Genomic DNA, 24,697 nt, shown 5'->3' with positions numbered 1-24,697 from the left:
CTGCACTGCTGAATGGAACTTTCAAGAAAGTTATCATGGCAAGGGCCCTCATAATGGGATTGGGGCTTTACTAAAATGGAATGTCTACTGGCAAGTTTTGCATGGTTGCTGTACAGTAAGTCTGCTGTAGAATTTTATGAGGAGGCTGAACAAATAACAGATAAAACTGAACTAATGTATGTGTATACTGAACATATAAACACTGAGAAGTCAAAATATGTAGAAATCTGGAAAAACTGTAAGGCAGCAAAATCCATTCAGCAGTGCAGGTTAGTAAAACCTCTTGGCCACTATAATGTAGCATTGTATCATTTGACTGCAGACCAATCACCTTTTAAGCAGTGCTGTCATCAGGAGACTGGCTATGACCCACAGTCTGACTCCAGTATTAGCAGTGATAGGGAAAGTACACCATTTCTTGCAGAAATGTCAGAGTCATTCATGTCCCAGCTTGAGTCACAGAGTACTACTGATATTGAGGCAATACAAAAACCATCCCCAGGTAACTATGTACTAGTTCATTACACTACCAAGAAGTTGTCGAAGCATTATGTTGCAGTGGTGGAATTAGTTCCGGAGCCAGGCATTTTCAAAGTTAATTAGTTAAGAGAGGCACTGACGGAATGGGTGATAGCCAGTTTCATTTTTTGACAACCCGGACAGAGACGAGATCTCAGAGGATATGGTTGTGCAGGTATTGCCAACTCCTCATGTGTCAAGAATGACATATAAATTCAAATGGGTGAACTTTCCTTCCTGAATCTTTTTTTTTTTTTTTCCCTGACACTGGGCAAAGACTCCAGGGCCTATTTCTCGCGGGCAGTTGCCTTCCCAAGGCCCAGTAGTCCTCCTACACTTCCAAGTGTCACCACTTCGGCGCTGACACCCACCGTCCATATTGAATACATGCTAGGGCTGTCTCATACAGGACTGGTGTACTGGTATTAGTCGGGATACTTTTATGACATGTTGGTGGGTCTTGTGGTAGATCAGGAAAGTCTGCTTTTATGAAATTCAAATCCTTAAACTGTTCCCTGCCCCAGTCGGGATTCGAACCTGGGTCCACTGGGACTGCAGGCCGCCTTTCAACCAATTCAGCCACCGCCTCCCCCAGTTTAAAAGGATGAATTTTCCATCTTCACTGAGCAAGTAGTTGATCTTTAATTTTTGTGTTGTGTATATCACTGGTATGATATACAGGTAAGCTTATCATGTAACTTTCACATCAATTACTGGCTGTAGGGTTACCTACATATTATAAGGTAATTTATGTTCATAATAATCAAAGTTACATTTTTCTTTTTCACGGCATCACCCCCAACCTTGCTTTACAAGAATCATGTTTTGGTTAATTTATCATGTGTTTCACATTAATACATGATTTACATTGTTTTATGATACTTACAATTACTGTAACCTTCATAAGAGATGATTTTGTAATTATGTGAAAAACAAAATTCGTGCAAGTAACGTTTCTCACTTTTCCCGTAACGTGTCTCACGGTCACATTTTCCTCAACAGTAGCAAAATTCTTAGGAGAAACAGAATTTGCTGGGTATGGTTATGATCCTCATACATTGACATATTACTGATATAAAGCACTTTTTGATTGACCCAGTAAAATCACAGAGTTATTGAAAATACTCATGCAAAGTAAAAGATGGGGTAGCATTGCCGTAACGTTTCTCACATCACTTTTAAAAATCTATATAAAATCAGAATAAAAACATATGAATAATCTGATTATGGCATAATGTAGTGTGAGGTGTTGGTAGTATACCTTGCAAATGGCATTTATTTATATTGCCTACATAAGAAAATACAAGGGAGAGTAGATCAGCAACTTGTCTCTGAATGTAATGTTTCTCACGATGGAATGACCCAGGAGCTTGTGGAGTCACATGGAGAGACAGGCTGACAAATGAGGATATAAAAGAGCATTGTGGTGTGGCTGTGGATGTGATAGGAAGCATTAGGAGGAACACACTGAGGTGGTTTGGCCCTGTGGAGAGGATGGAGGGTGAGAGACTGATGAGGAGAGTGTATGTGAGGGAGATGGAGGGGGAGGAGAGGGAGGGGGAGCCCGAGGATGAGATGGAGGGATGGAGTGGAGAAGTATATGAGAGAAGGGGGTGTGAGTTGGGAGCAGGGCAGTGAAATGGCGGGGGACAGGGCGACGTGGAGGCGATTTGTTTGTGGCCACCCCATACGGGATTAAGGCGTCTGGCAATAGATAGATAGATTCTTTCCTCTTCCTTCTGCCTAGGAGTGACTTTATACTCCATGTTCTATCTCTCTTTCCTTCATTCTTTTCTCTTCCTTCTGCCCATGGGTGACATTACACTGAGTGACAAGCCAAATGGTTTCCTGTACACCAGAAAACTATTTACTTGGTGGTAACCATATTACCAAATTATGGTGCATGGTGGTGTAGTGGGTCATTAAGGCGCAGCAATCAGATTGAGCCTGTGTAAGTTTATATCCAAGAGGTGGTTGGGGTTAATTACATGATGCCACTCAGGGATGAGTGAGGCTGTTCACTCTCATCTTAAATGTCAGGACCATCTTGCCTAGCCCTGGGCTCCTGCACTCCTCATGGGGTGACATAGAATTGGATGATGGATGTATGGATGGATTTTTATTTAAGTAATTAATAAATTCATGTGGTAGATGGGGATGCTCACCATCCACTCACTCAATGTAGTGCTGCTCTCGGGTGTCTGCCCTTTTCTTTCCTCCATCTTTCTTTCCTTCCATCCTCTTCTGTCTTTCTCTCCTTCATTTTTTCCCCGTCCTTCTGTCTAGGGGTGACTTTACACTCCCTCTTCTGTCTTTCTTTCCTTCATTCTTTCTTCTTCCTTCTGCCTACTGGTGACTTTACACTCCCTCTTCTGTCTTTCTTTCCTTCATTCTTTCCTCTTCCTTCTGCCTGTGGGTGACTCTACACTGAGTGACAATCGAAACGATTTCTTGTACATCAGGAAATCATATACTATGCTGGGTGGTAACCATATAACCAAATTATGGCTCCTGGTGGTTTAGTGGGTAATTATCGTGCTCCAGTCGGATTGAGCCGGTGAATGTTTATATCCAAGGGGTGGTTGGGGTTTATTGCTCACGTATTGTCACTCAGGGATGAGTGAGGCTGGTCACTTTCATCTTAAATGTCCAGACCAACTTGCCCAGCCCGGGCTCCTACGCTTCTCATGGGACAACGTAGGATTGGATGATGAATGGATGTAATATATTTATGGTATCTAGTATACAGCAAATTGAAAAAGAAAATGGCCTATTAAAGTTTCATTGCAACCTGTAAACCAGACTGGATGTTTTTTTTTCCCATTTTATGGTACCAGTTGTAACAGAAAGGTTGAGATTGTTTGAAACACATCATTAACTTAATGCAAGTACTGTCTGCTTGCAAAAAATGGTGACTTATAATGAGGAAGCTACATCTCCATTTGCCTTGGCAGGTAAGGTTGCTGTTGACCCATACAAATGGACACAGAAGGGGTGGCAGTCCATCCCACGCAAGGGTCCCATCATTCTCTGGCGTTGGGGACTGATGCGACACAGAAAGCAGACATGGGCACCGCCTCTGATCAGGATTGATTATGTTCATGTTGCCATAAATACAGACCTGATGTTTGTACACTACCTTCCCACAAAGGACAACCAGAACATGTTGGAGATTAAAAGTGCTCTTGTCCCAGTGAGTGTATGATGTTTGTATTATGCTTTACCCTACACTACTGTAAGGACCCCCCCCCCCCATTTTTTTTTTTTAAGTACATGATCATTACCTTTCATAGTGATTTGACCCATTATTTCAGTATTTGTGTACAATTTTTGTTAATTTGTGGAAGGAACTTGAGAGCACTGAGAGAAGCCAAGATTAAAAAAAAATGATGGTCTGCTGTAGTGGTCTGGGGTACCGATGGATATAAAATTCAGGTGATCCATATGTATAATGCCACTAGGGGTGTAGGCCAAGCATGCCAGCTGTAAATGATTGGAACTTTGATAGCCTAACCTTATGCCTTTATTCCTTGCAAGGGATAGTATGGAACTAGCTGTTACTGTTTTATATTTTAATTCTTCTTAAAAAAAAAAAAAAAAAAAATGTGTAACTGTATGTCAACTGCTCATGTTATTTGTATTCCCTATGTCTGAAGAGGGAGTTATCAGATGTACTTCTTGTGTGTCACAGATGAGGACACAGACACACACTCTACTGTCTATGGGGGATGTAAACTTTGGGCAGCACTCACAGCTCCTGACCAACAGCCCACTTCCCCCGAGCCACATCTGGGAATTACTCAATGCTGGTGGTGGCCTCACACTCCCTCTGTCTCAGCCACAGCCAGGGGGAGTATATGTCATTAACCTGGATGAAAAAGGTAAGTGAAGTGAAGTATCAGGAAGTTCTTGTCTTTTCTGTGTAGGAATTAATCAGTACTGTAATAGTTTTTAAGATATTATAAGGATATATTATAAAGATGATAGATACAAGTGTGTAGGCTTGGACCAGTCATCCTTACTGTGTAGCAGTGTTTGCTTATAGAATTGTTTGTATTGTAGAGTTTGATGATGATGTTAGTGATGATGGTGATGATGATGATGATGATACAGTACAGTGCATATACAGAAATACTGAAAAGGATACTTTGTTTTAAAAGTATATTCTTGCTATACCACAGAGACGCTGGACTGGTTGCGTTGGCGAAATCTGGGATCGCTACGCCTCTCCTCAGCAGACTATTGCTTGATGGAAACAGCAAGTATAATAGATTGGGACCCCCCAGGTATGTTGGCTCGACTCACATACCACTCCCCACTTGTCAAGAGCAGAACTGTCTTACACTATCTTGGGGACTCACGACCTTACCTTGACAAAGCCAAGGTAATTTACAGTTGGGTATTACAGTTCACTTGCAAAGTATCAAACCTTTGATTAAGCTATGCAGCACAGTATACTGATTTTTATATTTATTGTCTAGAATTTATCAGCAGCCATTTTTTCTTTAAGGTGGCACAGCACCTAATGAAATTATCTTACTCTGTACTGTATAAATGCAGTTTGAGTAACTTATTTAAGAAATCAGGTTTTTGAAGAAACACTAATATTCAAGTGCCACAATAGTAGGCCAACACTGTCTCACAAGTCTTATACAGGACATTGCTGTTTTCCATTACCTATAAAGTCCTGAAGCATTGTTCTTTGCATGCAAGGCAGAAGAAGTCAAGCACCAACGAAAACTTGAGACCATTCGGAGGAAAGCCAGCACAAATGAAGGCATAGAGATGGAGTGTTTGGAGATAGAGGACACCCAGCTCTCCCTGCCAGACATATCGTGCTCACGTGATACAGCAACAGAGGCAGTGGGAACCATCTTGACTGGTCTGGCACCTGATTCAGTGGATACAGACACACTTAATCACACCTTCGCAGAGCTGGGTACTTGTGCACTCCTTAATTTGCAACTTGAATTAGTTGGAATAGTACCAATATGTGCTGTTAGCTACAGAATTTAAATGTGCATGAAAACTTTCAAATGTGCAACAAGTGCTATATAAATTCAGCTGAAATTTGAGTGTATGACCAAATTGTGCCAGCTTTTCCTTTCAGATAATTCACATTAAAGTAAATGAAGTTGATGTAGTTATATTGATCTACACATACATATTGATTTGAAAATGAGACAGAGGACAATTTTGTTGCCATTGTAGTTCAAGGTTTATCTGAATGTGAACCTGATGGACTGCAGGCTGAAGTTGCTTCTTTAAAGCATTCTACCAACTTCCTTTCAGAGGATAGGGTGGGAGTTTAGGAATGTGAACTGCCCACTTATGCTGGTGACATTGTGTAAAGGTGTCCCTCTCCAGCACCAAGGGCATGGTTAGATGAGGAAGGTACCTAAGTGGTATGGAAAAAGAGAGTAGAAGAGAGTAGAACAGCACATTTTTGAGAGAGAGAAGGAACAGAAGAGTGAGAGTAAAAGATGTATCGTATATGAGGGAACGAAGCCTAGAGATGGTTAGTTAAAGCTCCTCCCTTGTAAGGATATTCTTAAGAGGATCCAAGATATCTTTGGTGGTGATGATGATGATGGTAATAATGACATTTAATGATTATTTAACTACAGGTGGAGAGGTAGAAGGTCTGTGTGAGAGTGACATGGGGCAGGTGGCATGGCGGGAGGAGGATGACCACCTCAGAGATGCTAATCTGCCAACTATACAGGTTCCATTTGGCTCTGTCTCCACTGCCAGCCTTGTCAAGCAGCTCTTCCCCCAGGGCCTCCCAAAGATTGTCATGCACAAGGTGACATTTTGAGTGACTGGATGCTGTTGTGCATGTTAGTGATAGATCTCATCTGGTATAAGGAGATACAGCAGATTCATTGAATGACCTATAAAAAGAGACCAGGGAACATAACAACAAAGGTCACTGCTAGTGAATACTAATATGTAAGTTAAACACAAAAAACAAAGACAAATATACTAATAACTCAGCCCTACGAAGAAATCATGTACAGAAACTAGAGAGTTCCCATCTGTAATTCTTATTTCCATAATGTGGATTTGTTATAACATGTAGAACATCGCAGCCACACTCATTAGTGCAGTCTATCACTCCCTTAGTGGGAACAAAGCATGGCTGTTACATGTATTACGTGTCCAGCTAAGATGTTGAATACAGTTACCTTGTTGCAGTTTGGTTACTTGATATGACTCATCCTGGTCTAAGTGTGTTTCATGAATATTTTCCTAATTAAAAGTGTCAGACCACAAACTGCTGTAAATTTGAACATAAATGTGTGTATTTACCTATTTGTATTTACCTATTTGTAGTATACAGGAATTGAGCAATGCTCGTGTTGTCCTGTCTCCATATCCACATTTATCAAGTCTACCTTTACACACATGAATGTTTTTCTCATGCACCACCTCTATGTCTAAGTCGTTTCAAATATTTAAGAATATACCTAATTGTGATATACACGGAATGTACTATGCTCGTGGGTTTCCGTCGCTGTTTCTCAATAAGTCGAATTTAACTTTAAACTCGTTTAAGTTTTTAGACTGGACGATCTCTTTGTCCAGGCTATTCCATAAGTCTATACTTCTGTAAGGAAAGCTATATTTCTTGATATCCTTCAAGCAGCTTGACTTTTTCAATTTCATTCCATGTCCTCTTGTTGCTCTCTTATCCCATACAAACAGATCTTCTTTGTCAATTTTATCTACTCCCACCATGGTCCTGAACACTGCAATCATGTCTCCCCTCTTTCTCCTTTCCTCTAACGAAGGCAAATCCAGTTTTTCCAGCCTCTCTCTGTATGACAGGTCTGTCAGACTGGGGACCATCTTGGTTGCTGTTCTTTGTATTCTCTCAATCTTGTTTATATCTTTCTTTTTGTGTGGGCACCACACTACCGCTGCATATTCTAACCTCGGGCGGATCATGGCCACTATCAATTTTTTCATCATTTCCTCATCCATATAATGAAATGCTACTCTTATGTTAGTCAAGAGCTTATAAGTCTCTCCAACTATCTTGTTAATGTGCTTTTCTGGTGACAAACTATCTTGGACCAGCACTCCCAAATCTTTCTCTTCTCTCCTTTTTGTGATTAATTCATTACCCAAAAAATAATTCAGTGATGGTCTCCTGGTACTTTTTACCCATTTCCAATATTTTACATTTCTTTACATTAAATTTCATTTCCCACGTCCGGCTCCAACTGTGTATCCTATCCAAATCCTCCTGCAGTATTTTACAATCCTCCTCAACCTCTATCTTCCTCAAGATCTTTACATCATCAGCAAACAGACTCGCATAACTGTTCACTCCATCTACCATATCATTTACGTAAATCAGGAACATTACTGGCGCCAACACTGAGCCTTGAGGGACTCCACTTGTTACTTCCCTCCATCCAGACATCTTTTCCTTTATTACTGTCCTCATTTGTCTGTCTCTCAAAAAGTCCCTCATCCATTCCAGAAGTTTCCCCTTTAGTCCTCCTATATATTCTAGTTTCCACATTAGTCTCTTATGAGGTACCTTGTCAAAGGCCTTCTCTAAGTCTAAGTACACACAATCCACCCAACCATCTCTCTCCTGTACCACATCAATCGCTCTTGAGTAAAAGCTCAACAAGTTTGAAACACATGACCTTCCACTTCTGAATCCAAACTGACATTCAGCCAAAATATTCATCTCTTCCAGATATCTTATCCATCTGTCTTTCAGGATTCTCTCACACAATTTTGCGACCATGCTGGTTAGAGACACTGGTCTATAATTCAGGGGTTCTTCCCTGTTTCCTCCCTTGTAAATTGGTACCACATTTGCCCTCTTCCATTCTTTTGGCACTTCCCCTCTTCCAGTGAGCATACAATTAAGCCGTGAATTTTATCCGCCAGTTGTTCTCTGCATTCCTTCAGTACCCAATTAGAAATTCCATCAGGTCCTGGGGCTTTCCTTACATCTTGAGTTTCCAGTAATTTATACACTTCCTGCACCTCCACTTTTATATCTTTCATCACCGGAACATTTCTAATCACTCCCTCCCCTTCCACAAGCTCCTTTTCTTTAGTGAAAACTGACTGGAAACGTTTGTTCATTATTTCTGCTTGCATTGCCGCATCCTTAAAGACCTCTCCATCTACTTTCAGCTTGGTGATTCCTTCCTTTTGTTTCAGTTTGCCATTAACAAATCTATAAAACAGTTTGGGTTCATCCTTGCATTTGTCAATTATACCTTTTTCAAAATTCCTTTCTTCTTCCCTACGTATTCTTGTGTATTCGTTTCTTGTTCTTTTATATTCTTCCTTTGTTCTGTCATTACCTCTCTTTCTCCAATTGTTCCACGCCTTATCTCTCTCTTTTTTGGCTATCATACACCTTCTATTAAACCACTCCTTTTTCCTGTTTTCTTTCCCTCTTACTCTTGGTACAAATTTTTCCACTCCCAAATTATAGAGGTCTAGAAAGATATCCCACTTCCTCTGTATCTCTCTTGTTTCTCTGAATTTTCTCCAGTCCGCATTTTCAAAAAAGTTTCTCAATCCTGTAAAATTTGCTTTGCCAAAGTTGTATCTTCCCTGTCTATGAAGCTCGTCTCTTGGCTCGACGTTTCCTATTAACATCTGGAACTCAATGACCACGTGATCACTTTGTGTGTGTGTGTGTGTGTGTGTGTGTGAAACATCTAAAGCCTGACACCATAGTCCCATATGTGGTGGCCATTTGACTTTGAGTTAGTTGTTTTATGGGGAGGGGCACTAACCCTACGCCATCCTATTTGTTGACACGTAGGGAACATGTATGAGTTGTTTATATGGTTACCATCCAGCACTGTATATGGTTTCCTGGCCTACAGGAAACAGTTAGGCATATCACACAATGTGAAGTCACCTGAAAAGAAAGGAAAAGTAATAAAAAGTGGCAGGAAATATGAGAGAAATTGGAAGAGAGAAGTTCAGACACAGAAATAGAATGATAAAGGTGAAGAAAGAAACAAGCATTACATCAAGTGAGTGGATGATGGTCACCACCCCCTACCACGTATTGCATTTCTCACAATAACAAAATAAACAAACCTGACAGATACCTCAGGATGGCTAGTGTAGTAGTAGTAGCAGAGTGACCCCAATCTATCTGACCCAGCAAACCCATGACCTGCAGGCAAGCAATAGCCCCTGTAGGGCTATCTCATGCAGTAAAATGATGTTCCTGTGCAGCAGACAGTGCCTCACCATAGTAAGATGTTGGGAAAAGTGTGGGAGTTTGGCTCTTGGATGGATGCCACATTCTGTTTGCATCTCTCCACCCACTTAACAAGGATACCATAGTTGGCTCCACATCACCCCATTGTTTGGTTATAAAGGTTACCACCCAGTGTTGTAGTGATTTCCTATACTACAGGACCAGTGGCTTACCGAGGGGGGGGGGGGCATGCAGCCATGGTCGCCCCTTTTGCAATATATACATATATATATATATATATATATATATATATATATATATATATATATAGATATATCCAACCAACATTGCCCCATGAGGAGCGTAGGAGCCCAGGGCTAGGCAGTTGGTCCCGACATTTAAGATGAGAGTGACCAGCCTCACTCATCCCTGAGTGGCATTACATGAGCAATCAACCCCAACCATCCCTTGGATATAAACCTTCACAGGCTCAATCTGATTGGAGCGCAAAAATTACCCACTAAACCACCAGGCGCCAAAATTTGGTTATATGGTTACCACCCAGCATAGTAAATGGTTTCCTGGTGCACAGGAAGCCATTTGACTTGTCACTTAGTGTAGAGTCACCCATAGGCTGAAGGAAGTGGAAAGAATGAAGGAAAGAAAGACAGAAGAGGGAGTGTAAAGTCACCCATAGGCAGAAGGACAAGGAAAGAATGAAGGAAAGAAAGACCGGAGAGAATGGAAGGAAAGAAGGATGGAGAGGAAAGGGCGGAGACCTGAGAGCTGCACTACATCGAGTGAGTGGATGGTGAGCGCCCCCACCTACCATATATATATATATATATATATATATATATATATCCATCCATCCATCCATCCATCATCTAATCCTATGTTGCCCCATGAGGAGCGTAGGAGCCCGGGGCTAGGCAAGTTGGTCCTGGCATTTAAGATGAGAGTGACCAGCCTCACTCATCCCTGAGTGGCATTACGTGAGCAATCAACCCCAATCACCCCTTGGATATAAACTTTCACTGGCTCAATCCGATTGGAGCACCGTCATTACCCACTAAACCACCAGGCCCCAAAATTTAGTTATATGGTTACCACCCAGCGTAGTAAATGGTTTCCTGGTGTACAGGAAACCATTTGGCTTGTCACTCATATATATATATATATATATATATATATATATATATATATATATATCATATACTGTATATATATATATACTGTATATATATATATATATATATATATATACTGTGGTAGGTGGGGCGCTCACCATCCACTCACTCAATGTAGTGCTGCTCTCGGGTGTCTGCCCTGTCCTCTCCTCCGTCCTTCTTTCCTTCCATCTTCTTCTGTCTTTCTTTCCATCATTCTTTCCTCGTCTTTCTGCCTACGGGTGACTTTACACTCCCTCTTTTGTCTTTCTTTCCTTCATTCTTCACTCTTCCTTCTGCCTGTGGGTGACTCTACACTGCGTGACAAGCCTAATGGTTTCCTGTACACCAGGAAACCATTTACTTTGCTGGGTGGTAACCGTATAGCCAAATTATGGCACCTGGTGGTTTAGTGGGTAATTACAGCTCTCCAATTGGGTTGAGCCTGTGAAGGTTTATATCCAAGGGGTGGTTGGGGTTATTGCTCATGTAATGCCACTCAGGGATGAGTGAGGCTGGTCACTCTCATCTTAAATGTCAGGACCAAATTGCCTAGCCCTGGGCTTCAACACTCCTCAAGGGGCAACTTAGAATTGGATGATGGATGGATAGATGGATATATATACACACACACACACACACACATATATATATATATATATATATATATATATATATATATATATGTGTGTGTGTGTGTGTGTGTGTGTGTGTGTGTGTGTGTGTGTGTGTGTATGTATGTATATGAAGCTCATCAGCTTCATCTGTTTCAACTGAATTATCAGCAAGAAATTTATGTTGGATATGTCTTGTCTTTAACTGTTTGTAATTGGGACTATTACATTGATTAAATTATCATAATTTTTTAATGTTATTGTTAATAGTTTGTTACACTTGTAAAGTTGTTTGATCAAAATATGAGTGTTTGAATTTTAGTAGTATAAGGTTATTGGAGAGACTGAATCATAACTCAGTGGCACAGAGTACTTAAAAATAGCCTTAGAATATGCCATATTTGTGTCATACACCCATTCCATATGGCCTCAGAATGATCATAAAATTGACCAAAATGCAAAATTTTCTGAGGGGGGGTTTACAGCGCCCCCCGAACCCCCCACCTATATGGGCTCACTGCGCTCGCCGAAGTCATGGGCTGTACAGTTAAAAAGATTAACCCTATAACGCCTGAATTATGATATGATTAGAAAAAAAATTATTCTTGCTTTTTTCTTTTTCTCAGTGCTGAAATTAAGCTGTAATATCATTCAGTTTTGAGAAATATATGTTATACAAAATTTTATTCAAACGTAACAAAATCGTCACGGTCGTCTTTTACGATATAAAATACCTGTATATATATAGATTCTAATGTTTGTCCTGTACTGTGCTAGGCATAATAAATTGCAGAAAAATACCAAAACAAGTAACACAATGTTTTTTTCCACAAAAAATACAATACAAAATCAAGTTACCAACTGGTTATCTGAGTATGTATCAAACATGACATTCAAGAACTTGCTTCATAAAATACAAAATAAAATAGTTTTCTTTATTGCAAAAGTATTTTTTGTGTGGTTGAGCAAACATTCAGTATAATGGAAATGTATACTGAAGTTCTCTCTCTCTCTCTCTCTCTCTCTCTCTCTCTCTCTCTCTCAGGAGTTTTTATTGTTTTTTCCTCTCCTGCAGTCATTTACTCATATTTACCTTCTTGTCTTTCAAATTCTCTCTCTCTCTCTCTCTCTCTCTCTCACACACGCACACGCACACACACACACATACACACACACCGCTCGCTGGCGCAGTGGTAACGTTCTCGCTTGCCATCTGGTAGACGGGAGTTCGCACCTCGCTCAGGTTGCGAAAAGTTTCACTGAAGAAGTGGGTGGTTACTGTCCCCCTTGAGCAAGGGGACGGGTGTGTGGGTGTGTGAAGGTCACAGCCTTGCCCTTAGATCGGACTATATGAGCTCTCAGCTCCCTTCCGGGAGGGTAAAATGCTGACGATCACGACCATCAAGTGATCCTGACCGACCTGGTGAATTACACACACACACACACACACACACACACACACACACACACACACACACACACACACACTCCTGCCCGGCTTTAACTGGCTCTATTGGATGTGGTGCTGCCCAAGTGATGCTGCTTATTTGCCTTGCTTAGATTTACCTGTTCTCTCTCCCTCTATCTGTCTGTCTGTCTGTCTGTCTCTCTCTCTCTCTCTCTCTCTCTCTCTCTCTCTCCTGCCTGGCTCTAACTGGCTCTGTTGGAGGTGGCACTGCCCAACTGATGCGGCTTGCTTGCCTTGCTTAGATTTGCTTGTTCTCTCTTTCTCTCTCTCTCTCTCTCTCGGAAGGTTTTATTGTTTTTTCCTCTCTTCTGCAGTCATTTACTCGAATTTACCTTCTCGTCTTTCAAATTTTCTCTCTCTCTCTCTCTCTCTCTCTCTCTCCTGCCTGGCTCTAACTGGCTCTATTGGATGTGGTGCTGCCAAACTGATGCTGCTTTCCTTGCTTAGATTTGCGTGTTCTCTCTCTCTCTCTCTCAATCTATCTATTCATCTATATTTATCTATCTCCCTATCAATTTATCTGTCAGATGAAAAAAAAACTCCCAAAATACTCGACAGGATGACTGACTTGTGGCAGGTTCAATGTTGCCTCGCCGTTCGGGTGTGTCCAAAGCACTATTTGTACCATCCACAAGAAGGACGAAGTGTACAAAATTGTTACATACGAATAATGACTGTGAAATGTGTGTATTTCATGTCTATTATGCCTGCTTTTCACACCTATACAATCAGCAGTGACTTATCTACAAGTTCTAATTTTACTAAGCATAGAACTCACCTGTGAAAATACGTAAACAGGTGAAAAAACAGAGTAAAGTTGCTCCACCCCACACCAGCTAACTCTCTGTAAACACTGAGGCAAATATGCCAGATACTGCCAACGAGTGGTGTTGCCAACCCGTCCCCTGTGCTCAGTAGAACATGAAGTAATCGTCACACTCGCCAGCCACTTCATCTGGTTGGTAATTTCTGCCTAGCCACCATTTATTCGTTACAGTCGGCGATGTAGGGTTTAACCCCCCCCCCCATTTCAACTTTCTGGGTATGCCACAGTACAGGACACCATAAGGCTTGACACTCAGTGTAGAGTCACATAAGGAAGTAATAGGCAGGACTGCATTAAGTTAGTGGTTGATGATTGCCACCATTTATCACTTGGATGGGTAGTGTTACTTGGTTAAATGGCTTTGAAATAAGCCATCAGCAGTAACAGGAATCCACAGAAATAGGATATGTGGATAAATTAGAAATAAAAAATAAACAGGAAGTCAGGACATAATTAAGAGTCAGTTCTTATTTGACTTGCTGCCTTTGGCATCAATTAAAGATTGGAGCCTAGTAAAACTTGGAGCCCTTTGTGCTTTGTTGACTTGCCACCAGGTGAAGCATGGTTTCCTGAGTAATTCAAATGCATCCCTACCAGTCAGCATTGTACCCCCTCCACAGTATTGCAAGTTACAGCATGTCGAAGATAAATGTCACTTATTGTAACAGTATTTTTCATATCCATATGCAGTTTCCAGTAGTAGGTTAGCACTGACTGTATGAGAGTATTTAAAAATTTTGAATGTGGTAGATGGGGGCGCTGACCATCCACTCACTCGATATGGTGCTGCTTTAGGTGTCTGTCCTTTCCTCTTTTTCTTCTTTCCTCTTCTTTCTTTCTTTCTTTCATTCTTTCCTCGTCCATCTGGCTACAGGTGACTTTACACTTCCTCTTTTGTTTTTCTTTCCGTTATTCTTTCCTCTTCCTTCTGCCTATGGGTAATTCTACACTGAGTGACAAGCCAAATGGTTTTCGGTACACCGGGAAACCATTTACTAAGTTGGGTGGTAACCGTATAACCAGATTATGGCGCCTGGTGATATAGTGGATAATTAAAGCACTCCAATTGGATTGGGCCGGTGCAGGTTTATATCCAAGGGATGGTTGGGAATTATTGCTCATGTAATGCCACTCAGAGATGAGTGAGGCTGGTCACTTCCATCTTAAATGTCAGAACTAACTTGCCTAGCCCTGAGGTCCTACTTTCCTCATGGGGCAACATAGGATTGGATGATGGATGGATGGATGAATGTATTTTTTGGACAAAGTAGTGAATTACTGTAAGTGAAAACATCAGTTGAGCTGTTTGTTGAATAAAACTTGGTTATTTTGACACAGTTTCCTACTTAGCAGAACTTGAGCACAATAATATAGATAGAATGGTTTGTAAGATATTAGAAAACTTTGAGGTGGAAAAGGAAGTTAGAGGTACAGGTGTTAAATGAACTTGACAGGGCCAAGTTATTCAGTTGTAATAATTTTGTCATTTCCTGGAAGTGTTTGAGACAGAGGTGAATGTCCTTAGATGATGTTAAACTCTCATTTTTATCAAGAGTGCCAGCAGAGAATAAGACTTAACATTCTAACCATGATTCCTCCTCTTGTCAATTCAGGTCGTTGAGGTAGAAACAGGAGAGAGTGATGATAAAAGGCAGCAGTTGGAGACATTACTGGACCTGCCAGATATGAAGTGTGAGCCTAAAGCAGAAGAAAAAACACCCTGGGACCCACACAGAGCTGTCCCTCGCACCATGATAGACTGGACTGTGAGTTATAAGTTGTACAGGATTGTTTCTCTCGGTAGATAGGTGGATATTGTAGATATATAGATAGATAGACAGACCTGTCTGTCAGTATTCATATCTAGCTACAGTATGTATTTATGTGATTGTCAGCTTTTGCTTATAAGAAGGAACTGAGACCTTTGAAAGTTATGAATGATGACTGACTGACCACATGAATGAGTGAATGAATGGTCAATTCAAGTGAGCACTGACTTACAGTGGCTTATAACTAATTTCTAATTAAACTTGGTATTAATTCAAGAGCAACCTGACAGTGAAATAGTTTTAACCCATTGATTGTGGAAAGTTTCTCTGCTTGGGGTAAAAATCATTTAATATTACTTGGAAAAAATTCTATCTATCTATTGCCAGATGCCTTAATCCCTTATTCAGGGTGGCCACAAACAAATCACCTCCACGTCAACCTGTCCCCCGCCATTTCACTGCCCTGCCCCCAAGTTGCACCCCCCTTTCCCATATCCTATTGGATCCCAGGGGTGCTGGGTGAGGCATCGCACTGGGAGGGTACTAAGCGTACCGCCCTCCGCCTATCGGCTCGTATTCGCGAAGCTCGTAGGTCCCCACCCGGGGGTTCCCTACTTTATAAGGACCTGAAAAATCCCAGTTCTGTCCGGTATTCAGGACACTGGGCTCCAGTGGGTTAAAGAGACTGATAGGTTTGCCAGTCTTTAACCCATTGGATCCCAGGGGTGCTGGGCGAGGCATCGCACTGGGAGGGTACTAAGCGTACCGCCCTCCGCCTATCGGCTCATAGTCACGAAGCTCGAAGGTCCCCACCAGGGGGTTCCCTACTTTATAAGGACCTGAAAAATCCCAGTTCTGTCCAATACTCGGGACACTGGGCTCCAATGGGATATACAGTACTCATCAAAATTATTCAGCGTTGTCCGCCGGGCATGCAATACTGATGGCCAAAAAAGAATCACCCATTTTTGGGAGTAAAAATTGAGCCACAAGTTTGCACCGTGAGCATGACGTCACGGTAGTCTGAGGCCTTCCGACGTGCTGGTTGGTTCCCGCCTCAGTCGCCCACGGGCTGCCTGAGAGAGAGGAACTCCGCTGCGTGTCCCTCTCAAATTGCACCATTTTTTAACAAGTGTCCCGCAGTGTTTTGGGGTTCACCACTTTGTTATGGCATCTACCCATGAACTATCAAGTGAAATCATATCCCAGATCATTGCTCTAAAGGAGGCAGGCCACCAGACAAAGGAAATTAGTGAATTGGTTGGTGTGGCACGATCGACAGTGCGTCGTTGGTTTGCGCGGTTTCGGTTGGAAAACACTGGTGAAGTTCCCACAAAGAAACTGAGGTCTGGTAGGCTTAAGAAAACTTCCCCAAGGTCTGTTAATGTTTTAAAACGTGCAGTGGAGTTTAATCCTCGTGTGAGTGCAAGGAAAATTAAGGAGAGCAGCCCGGAAGTGTTTGGTGAGGTGTCTGTGAGAACAGTGTCTCGTAGGGTTTATGAGCTTGGTTACACAAGTCATAGGCCTGTGAAAAAGCCTCTTCTCACCAAGAGCCAGAGAATTCGTAGGCTTGCCTTTGCTAATAAATATCTAAACTGGGGTGAGGAGCAATGGTTGTCAGTGTTGTGGTCTGATGAGGCAACGTTTAGTGTTACCTGTAACAGAGGAGCGTGTGTGTATCGACGCAAAGGTAGTGACCCACTTGACCCACGGTATTTAGAAAGCACAGTTAAACATCCTGATTCACTCATGGTGTGGGCTTGTTTCTCGGGTCAAGGTTTGGGGAAGCTTGTTGTGCTTCCCAAGAATGTTAGAGTGAATCAGGATGTTTACCTGGAGCTTCTGTGTGATCATTTACCAGACTCATTCGAGCTAACAGGTGCATGAGTGTTTCAGCATGACGGTGCACCTGCTCACAAGGCCAAATCGGTCACCAATTGGCTTCGTGACTGCGAGGTATCATTCATGACAGACTGGCCTGGAAATAGCCCAGACCTCAACCCGATTGAAAACCTCAGGTACCTCGTAAAGAAGAGTCTCCAAGGGAAGGACGTTAGCTCTTTGCCTCAGCTGGAAGCTGCCATTCGTGACTCCTGGGAGAAAATATCCCCCCCAGCACCTCAGGAGCCTCGCCCTTTCACTTCCAAGACGTCTCAGGTCCATGAAGAAACGTAAAGGCTACCCTACGAAGCACTAAAGGTAAATAAAATGCATTATTTATATGTTTTTTCAATGTTGAAAGGTTTGTTTCGTAGGAGGGACGCAGGGCGCTCAATAATTCTGACGAGCACTGTACCTCTCCACTCCATCCCTCCATCTCATCCTTGGTCTTCCCCTCCCTCTCTCCCCCTCTACCTTAATCACATACACTCTTCTTGTCATTGTCACGGGGGGAAGTGAATTTAAGAATAAGATGCTAATACAGTATATGTATATAATCAGTTGACACAAGGTGAATCGACTTGAGAAATCTAGTAGTAAGTTTTACTTACTTCTTTAGTGGTCAGAAAGTCCACTCCCCCAACCTCTATAAGCTCTTGCATCCATTACACATCGTCACATCCATTCATCCACACACATATAATCAATCATTGCCTTCCTTTCATTCAGTTCACCACCCACCCTTCTCATCACTCGCCATGTATACCTGTGGATCATTTTATGCCTGAAGAGGGTATTGGCTATCACCAACCCCCTCCCTGCACAAATGTCCACTAACGCACTGCCATTATCATCTATCTCAGCAGGTACGCCCCACTCATCAACTATTCCATCCACCTTCACATTCCCTACTTTACCATTCATATCACTGATCAAAATCACTCTCATTCCTTCCAAACTTTTCCATGCACACTTCCACATTTGTCCAGAACTCTTCTCTCACTCTCGATCTTGCGTTGGCACATACACACACACAATCGCCCACATTTATATTCCAACTTTCAACCTTACCCACACAATCCTTGACCCAAGTGATCCATACTGTCTTATGCTCTTCTTCCATCTTTTACTCACAACTATACATACTCCTTCCTTTGCCCTCTCATTCTTACCTACTCTTGCACATATACCCCATCCATACTCCCATTCTCTCACACTTTCTCCTCTCCATTTTGTTTCAGTTATTCCACATTCATCCACTTTCGCACCCTCAAGCACCTGGACAATCTCTCTCTTTTTCACCTCATCATTCACTCCTCTTACATTCCATGTTGCCAATACCAAGTCCTTTGTCCGGTCCTGGGTCGTCATCGTTTGGTCAGTCCTTGTCCGAGGCTTCTTGTTTGTCTGTTTAGTTAGCTGTTTTCTGGGGAGAGGCACTAACCCTCCGCCAACCCTTTTAGTCACCTTTTACGACAAGCAGGGATACTGGGGGAGTATTCTTGAAAAACCCCCCTACCCATTTACGATTTACAATTTCCCACATACCTGCTCAGTCACTGAGCCCTTTACCCGGTGGTAAGGGCATTTTCGCGGGGGTCGATGATGCAATTGGCACCGCTCATGGAGGGGCGGAATCGGATGAGGAGAATAAGAAAGACATCACTCTACACTCTACCAGTGCCGTGTACAGACTGAGCTGTGTGTCAATGGAGCACCTTGGGTACCTACCTACCTGTGGTTGTCATAGAAAATGGCCGCGAGTTCAAAGGGTGGCGGGAAGGTGCTTGTGGTATATCCTTTCAGCCGAAGGCTCTCCTCGCCCTGAATCGTGACGATTGTACACGTCAGCCGGCGCGTAGGGGTTAATATAATCCGTTATTTCAACTCATCAGTCACAATGGGAAAAGGGCAATATCAGGCTAGACTGGAGTAAAAAGGCTGGGAAAGACATGTATTGCATCCCATTTAATGGACATTGTTCATTGTAACCGACAAAAATCTGGTGGGCTTTGTGATGTCTGTTCAATCCGATATTGGTGGAGTGTATTGATGTTGTGATGAGGAGGGGTAGATTGAGATGGTTTGGACTTATGAAGAGGATGGGGGATGATAATTAAGTGCAGAAAGTGAGAAGTGATTATGTTGGGGGTAGGATAGTAAGAGGTGGACCGAAAAAGACCTGGGCCGAGGTCATTGAGTGTGACCTCAGGGAAAAGTGACTAAACAGGGAAGCTGCCAGAGATTGAGCAGCATGGAGGGCCGCCATTAGATGACCAAGCCGACACATGCAAGCATGTTGGAGCATTCAAAAACAAAACAAAATGAAACAAAACAATCTGGTCTGTCAAGGTCAGTTAAAGCGAGGGTCTTCTGCAGTCTGTTAGCAACAAAAATAAGCTAAAAGCAGTGTCACTTGGATTCATCATCATCATCATTATCCTAAACTCTTTTTTTTTCCACCCAAATATGGGGTAAGGCAGCATCATGAAAGCAAGAAAACACATGATAGGAAGAACACAGCATCATCTCGCTCAGTGGCTTGAGTCACAGACTCATAGTTTCGTCATTCATACTCCCAGAATCCTCACTTCACCTCACTTCACAAATGTTCATGTTAACAGGAAGATGGTGATGAGAATGATGACTTGGTTGAGGATGGGATAGTAGGGGACCAGCCTCGGGCCAGACTGCAAATCACCACCGCTGAGCCTCGCACCATTGTTTACCTCAAGCAGCACGACCCTCTTACTGAGAAACAGATTGATCATATGTTGTGTAAGTTTATAGCAGATTGCTGTACTGTACTTTGTGTCATAGAAATTATCAAATAAAAACAATAATAGCCAGTTCCATATTGTCCCTTGCAAGGAAAAATCTAAGACTGGGTTATCAAAATTGAGAAGTTACCTCTATATGAAATTATGAGGGTGTGCTCTTTTTGGGTGTGCACCATAAATGTGATCTGGGCAGCCCCTAAGCTAGTTTTCTCATTAGGAAAGGCAGTATTTAGTCATGAATTTTTTTTGTCAACATTATGTTTTTGTTAGGGCAAAAAGTATACTGTATTTACACACATTTGTACTAGTCTCTGTATTTCAGAGTTGTTAGTTTGTCTTACATTTACATAGCCACATTTTCCATTGTCCATCAGACTCATTGTAACTCAGCTTTTTTCAGCTTATTCCATTGGTTTATCTTGTGTAGAATATGCCCCACCTCTGCTGTCAACCGTAGAAGCTGGGGAGAAGTGGTCCTGACGACATTTTAGTTCAATTTTTGGGATTGATTATGGAGGCAAAATCCAGTTTTGGTCAGATAGTTATGTATTAGTATACTCTGATACATGGTAACAGGTAAATAAATTGAAAGTATAATAGATGCTAACATGGAACTCTGTTTTTGGCGCTTTTTTTTTATTTTTTTAACTTATGGAATACTTTCTTTGTATGTATTGTTTGGAAGGTGATTTTGCTTTTAAACAAAGCAAAATATGGTTTTCAATGCAACAGTCATATTTCAAAGGTAATTTTGATAATACTGTATTAGTGAAGTGTTGAATTCTCTCAGTTACCGTAAAGGCTTGAGGCCAGCAGAACTTTACCTTCAAAAGGATCTGTCGTTTACCAGTTTACTGCTCTCTACTAACCCTTTCGTCTGTTTTTCCTTGTGGAGTGATCCATCATTCCATGGCCCTATTTGACCGTTTTGGCCCATAGTAAAATATCCATCCATCCATCATCTAATTCTACATTGCCCCATGAGAAGCGTAGAAGCCCGGGGCTAGGCAAACTGGTCCTGACATTTAAGATGAAAGAGACCAGCCTCACTCATCCCTGAGTGGCATTACATGAGCAATAACTCCAACCACCCCTTGGATATAAACCTTCACCGGCTCAATCCGATTGGAGTGCTGTAATTACCCACTAAACCACCAGGTGCCATAATTTGGTTATATGGTTACCACCCAGCATAGTAAATGGTTTCCTGGTTTACAGGAAACCATTAGGCTTGTCACTCAGTGTAGAGTCACCCATAGACAGAAGGAAGAGGAAAGAATGAAAGGAAGACAAAAGAGGGAGTGTAAAGTCACCCCTAGGCAGAAGGACGAGGGAAGAATGAAGTATAGAAAGACATAAGAGGAAGGAAGGAATGGAGAGAGGAGAGGAAAGGGCAGACACCCGAGAGCAGCTCTACATCGAGTGAGTGGATGGTGAGTGCCCTCACCTACCACAAAAGTAAAATATACCCACCACAAATTGACTTAGGACCTACACACAGAATTGCTATGGGAGAGTTGTCTGTCTTTGCTTTGTATTTCCACGTCTACCAAGTGAATTTTTTTGTCAAGAAGTAATTGGCAACCCCTCTGGTGTTGGCAGGAGGTGGTGAAACACTCAGCACGTCAGTGCTTGCCCAGAAGCGAGAGTGGGAGTATATGTTCCCGTCACTCTGAGCTTGCACCTTCCTCTTTTTTCGTATGCATTACTGTTTGCCCTGTTATTTTCCTAGAGTCGAGTTGTCATGCCAGGAAAGTACTGCTCATGGGATGAGAGGGTCCATATCATTGCATGGGGGCAGGATAATGTCCCTATCAACACGATTTGTGAACGTGCTGGATGTGCAAAGTCAGCCGTCATGAAGATTCTTGCTGCAATGCGTGTCATGCCACCTGATGTCATACCAGAGCACAAGCATGGCTGTGGGAAGAAAAGGACGGCTTCCAGAAGCATAGATACGCTTCTGAAAAGGGAAGTAATCAAGAATCCTCAACTGACAGCAGCAGAATTTAGGAGAATGCATCCCCAGCTATTACAAGACGTCTCAATTCGAACTATCCAACACTGCTTGCAGGAGCTGGGTTTGCCAAGCCACACCGCAGCCAAGCAACCGCTTCTCACTGACTGCAAGAAGCAACACATTCAGTTTGCCAAGACGTATGCATACTGGACATTGGATGAGTGGAGAAATGTTATGTTTTCCGATGAAAGCACATTTCAAGCGTTCCAGGTGTGCAACTGCCAAGGTTCTTCGCCCTGCCTCCCGTAGTTTATATGATCCTGCTTACACGGTGCTGACTGTTAAGCACCCACAATCAGTAATGGTATGGGGGTGTTTCTCAGGTGAAATGGGAAGGGGAGGCCTCTACTTTCTTCCTAAGAACTTGATCATGAATGGTGGCTGTACATCCAAGTTCTGAAAGATCATTTGTTAAAACTTTTTTGCTATTCATGGGTGCGACGTTTTCGTACACGATTCAGCTCCATGTCACAAGTGAAGAAAGGTGACAAAATGGCTTCAGGATAATTGGATTGAGGTCCTCGACTGGCCTGGCAACTGTCCAGATCTAATTCCGATAGAAAACTGCTGGGCAAAGATGAAGAAAATCATGGCAGAGAAGAAGACACCCAATCTGGACAACCTCAAGACTTAACTGACAAATGTTTGGTGCAAAGAAATGTCCTTAGATTACTTTAGAGATCTAAGTGATTCTATGCCAAAATGCATCCAACTAGTCCTGAAAAACAAAGGAAACATAATTTCATATTAATGAATGACATTTCATGAACAAACATTGCGATATGCAATGATTTCTTTGTTTTTTAATACCTCGTGGGGGGAGGTCCTAACTTGACACACACATATTCTTTATCAGCACACAAGTAAAGATCTTCAGTGATGATATAGAAAAATCAATACAGCAGGGTAATCACACCAGGTACTGCATTTTTTTTTCATTAATAACTGATGTCATGGAAATTTTAATTAATTTCCTTCAGTTTATTACCTCAAGTTATAGATACTGTATATGTCTGTTTATCTGTCTGTTGCCCGTCACCTTAACCCCTTAACCACGGGGCGTCACTTTCGTGACGCTTGGGAGCAAGGGATCATACTGCGGGGCGTCACTTTTGTGATTCTGTGTTATTTTTAATTCGCCCGGGCTTTCAAGTGGTGGCATGTATCATCTATCAGTACTGCCAATGTCCAACACTAGTCAGCACTCCTAATCTCATCTGTACTCCCATCCATTGTTGATAATTTAGCCATTTCTCCCAGTTCTTGACTCCCCTCCCTACCTCCCCTCCCTTACCCTCTCCTCTCGCCTGCCTGGTCGTGCTACTCTAAGTAAATCTTCCCTGGAATTTTCCACTGATTTCATCCATTGAAATAAGCCTTATGCCCTATTCTTATACCAAATAATATATACAAGAAAGAAACAAGGTAAGTGATAGTGCCATACACCTGGAATTGGCTAATTATCACCTGACAACACCTCACATGCACTCGTTCGCTAATTTTCGCTGTTTATTTCCCCTTGAAATATGCCGTATAATCTATTCTTGTAATAAAAATATATATAAGAAAGGAAGGGAGAAGCCTAAGTGATATTTACATTCACCTGGAACTACCTAATTTATTATGTATTGTCTAGATTTCCTGCCAATCATTTCATAGCGTATATATTAGCAGCTTTCACCCCGCTGACATTGGTAGCATTGCACTTCCCCTAGGCAGGCAGGCCACCACACTGTATTCAGTTTACTTTCGTCTTTTAAGGTGAAAGCACGTCAGATTCATGCCTGCCCAATTACGCTGCTTTTTAGCCCCATGCAAAGGGCCCTGTGACCTCTACCCCCTACTAAACCTCGTGTGGAAAGAGGTAAAGGGGTAAGTGACTGTGGAACATGAACTGGCTAATTTGTCAGTGAAAATGGTAGACAGTGACTACGATCCTATCTGGTGAGTAAAACAGTGGAAGTGGAAATGTAAATAATGTGTAAACAGCAAGTGAAAGCAATGAATGTAAATATAAGTGAACAGTGGAAAATAGTTTTATAAGTTACTGCAAGTGACTGCATAACACAGTGTAATTAAAATAGAAATGTAAATAATGTAAATAAAATAGAGAATGTAAATAGACATGTAAATGAGTAGTAATATGAGAATACGAGTATATATACTAGGAGTAATGAAAGTGAAAGTTTCACTCTAGCATGTATGAATACTATGAGTTATGAAAGTGAAAATGAAAGTGATAGATTCACTCTCAACGCTAGTATACAGGACGAGAAAGTGAATGCTACGTATTTTACTGAAAGAGAAATTGAATGCCTACAGTGACAATAAACTACTATTACTGAAGGAAACTTATGGATAAAGACTGTAGATATATATAAGTGTTATATAAGTAATAGAAATATAAACTGTGAGTGTTTTTATGAATAATAAATGACAGAACACCAGGAGC

General features: G+C 41.9%; 1 protein-coding gene across 1 annotated transcript in view; it reads left to right on the top strand.

Moving 5' to 3' along the window:
• The window catches only part of LOC145399543 (uncharacterized), a 257,044-nt gene that overhangs the window by 109,392 nt on the left and 122,955 nt on the right, over positions 1–24,697 (top strand). Inside the window, exons 19-25 of the mRNA XM_080272155.1 lie at positions 3,474–3,712; positions 4,211–4,400; positions 4,701–4,903; positions 5,233–5,458; positions 6,147–6,325; positions 15,409–15,561; positions 20,070–20,223. Of these exons, the coding sequence (XP_080128281.1) occupies positions 3,474–3,712; positions 4,211–4,400; positions 4,701–4,903; positions 5,233–5,458; positions 6,147–6,325; positions 15,409–15,561; positions 20,070–20,223 (1,344 nt within the window). The remainder of the gene's footprint in view (positions 1–3,473; positions 3,713–4,210; positions 4,401–4,700; positions 4,904–5,232; positions 5,459–6,146; positions 6,326–15,408; positions 15,562–20,069; positions 20,224–24,697) is intronic.

This window comes from Coenobita brevimanus, chromosome 1 (genome assembly GCF_032717465.1).
Source record: "Coenobita brevimanus isolate Jiangsu-jjx chromosome 1, ASM3271746v2, whole genome shotgun sequence".
NCBI lineage: Eukaryota > Metazoa > Arthropoda > Malacostraca > Decapoda > Coenobitidae > Coenobita > Coenobita brevimanus.
Note: the sequence above shows the minus strand (reverse complement) of the source record. Positions and strands in the feature narration are given on the sequence as shown.